At 41.7% G+C, this 2402-nt stretch overlaps 1 protein-coding gene across 1 annotated transcript; it reads left to right on the top strand.

Moving 5' to 3' along the window:
* Positions 1-1247: 1247 nt before the first annotated feature.
* Positions 1248-2402, top strand: LOC112093728 (uncharacterized mitochondrial protein AtMg00810-like). Its single transcript, XM_024172735.1, has one exon. It carries the CDS (start codon positions 1248-1250, stop codon positions 2400-2402), a length of 1155 nt encoding a protein of 384 aa, XP_024028503.1.

Consider the following 2402-nt stretch of genomic DNA (forward strand, 5'->3'; position numbering starts at 1 on the left):
AATTTGACAAGAAGGTCAAAGAATTTCGATCAGATAATGCTAAAGAGTTAGCATTCACTGAGTTTTTTAATAGTCAAGGTGTTCTCCACCAATTTTCTTGTGTGGAAAGGCCACAACAAAATTCTGTGGTGGAAAGAAAACATCAACACTTGTTGAATGTAGCCCGGGCTTTATACTTTCAATCACGTTTTCCTCTCTCTTTTTAGACTGATTGCATCCTCATGGCTGTTTTTCTCATCAATAGAACTCCGTCTCATGTTCTTGGGAATAAAAACCCTTATAAGTTGCTTTATCACAGGAAGATTGATTATTCTCTCTATCGAGTGTTTGGTTGTTTGGCTTTTGCTTCCACATTGTCTGCCAAACGCACCAAATTTCAGCCGCGAGCACGAGTATGTGTGTTTCTTGGTTATCCTCCTAGAATGAAAGCCTACAAACTTTATGATATACAAGCTAAACAAGTTTTTATTTCTCGAGATGTTATTTTTCATGGGAATATATTTCCTTTTCACTCGGTGCATACTCAGGGTGACTTGGTGGATCATTTTCCTGATTTGGTCTTGCCCTGCTTTCCCCTTGAGGTTCCCGAGGTCCGGTACTCACCTGGTTCAGCGGGTTCAGCACCTCCTGCCCCTAATTCTCAGGCTTCTCCATCTTCTAGTATGCTCACTGCTTCTCATCGACGTTCCACTAGACTGGTTAAGCCACCATCCTATCTTCAGGATTTTCATTGCAACTTTATCCAACATGGTTCTGCCACAGACGAGTTTCCTCCTTCCCCTAAGGTTTTGTACCCTTTGACTCAATACTTGTCATATGATCGTTTATCCCCTGCATGCCAGCATTTTGTTTTGAATGTTTCTGCTCAATATGAACCTCAATTTTTCCATCAAGCGGTTAAGTTTCCTCAATGGCGTGAGGCCATGGACGCTGAACTAGATGCTATGGGATCCAATAATACTTGGTCTGTTGTTCCTTTACCCTCAAGAAAACATTCAATAAGCTGTCGGTGGATTTACAAAATTAAGTATAAGTCAGATGGTACATTGGATCGGCATAAGGCTCGTTTAGTAGCAAAATGATACATACAACAAGAAGGAGTTGATTTTGTTGAGACCTTCTCTCCGGTGGCCAAGTTGGTTACTGTCAAGGTTTTATTAGCTCTTGCCGCAAGCCAGAAGTGGAATTTAGTCCAATTAGATGTTAACAATGCGTTCCTTAACGGAGATCTTTTTGAGGAGGTCTATATGGATCTTCCTTTGGGCTATCATCGTAAGGGGGAGCCTGCTTCTTTGGCTGTGAAGTTAGTTTGTAAACTTCATAAGTCCATTTATGGTCTTAAACAAGCCTCTCGTCAGTGGTATTCAAAATTTTCTCAAGTCCTTCTCCAGTTTGGTTTTACACAATCCAAAGCAGATTATTCATTGTTTACTAAGGGCTCTGGATCCACTTTTGTTGCATTACTTGTGTATGTTGATGACATCATTCTTACAGGTCCTTCTCTTACGGTCCTAGACTTTTTAAAGAAGTTTCTTCATAGTCAATTCAAGCTCAAGGACTTAGGGTCTTTAAAATATTTTCTGGGGCTTGAAATTGCTAGGTCTTCTCATGGGATTGTTCTGTCTCAACGTCAATATACGCTACAACTTCTAGAGGACACTGGTTTTCTGGCTTGTAATCCAGCTCCGGTTCCAATGAATCCTCGGGTGCAATTGTCAGCCACTTCCGGCGATGTGTTGTCTGATGTTTCTCAATATTGTCGTCTTATTGGACGTTTGTTGTACCTTAATCTTTCAAGGCCGGACATTACATTTGCTGTACATAAGTTGAGCCAGTTTCTTGCTCAACCACGGTCATCTCACCTTCAAGCAGCCCATTATCGTCTTTGTTATCTCAAGTCTTCGCCTGGTCAGGGACTATTTTTCTCCTCGTCTTCTGCTTTACAGCTCAGGGCTTTTTTTGATGCCGACTGGGGGTCTTGTCCTGATTCCCGAAGGTCTGTTATAGGCTATTGTGTGTTCTTAGGTGATTCCTTGGTCTCTTGGAAAGCAAAACGGCAGACTACTGTTTCTCGGTCTTCTGCCGAAGCAGAATATCGTGCCATGGCTGCCACAACAAGTGAACTAGTGTGGTTGCAGCAATTGTTAAGGGATTTCGGTGTTGCTAGTTCTTCTCATGTGTTGCTTTTTTGTGACAATCAAGCTGCCATGCACATTGCTTCTAACCCACCTTTCATGAACGAACCAAACACATCGAAATTGATTGTCATTTCGTTCGTGATAAGGTTACTTATGGTATTCTTAAGCTCATGCCAGTTCGATCTCATCTTCAGCTTGCTGATATTTTTACCAAGCCTTTACCGTCTGTTCCTTTACAATCTCATCACTCCAAGATGGCTGTGA

This window comes from Morus notabilis, unplaced genomic scaffold, assembly GCF_000414095.1.
Source record: "Morus notabilis unplaced genomic scaffold, ASM41409v2 Scaffold1119, whole genome shotgun sequence".
Taxonomy (NCBI): domain Eukaryota; kingdom Viridiplantae; phylum Streptophyta; class Magnoliopsida; order Rosales; family Moraceae; genus Morus; species Morus notabilis.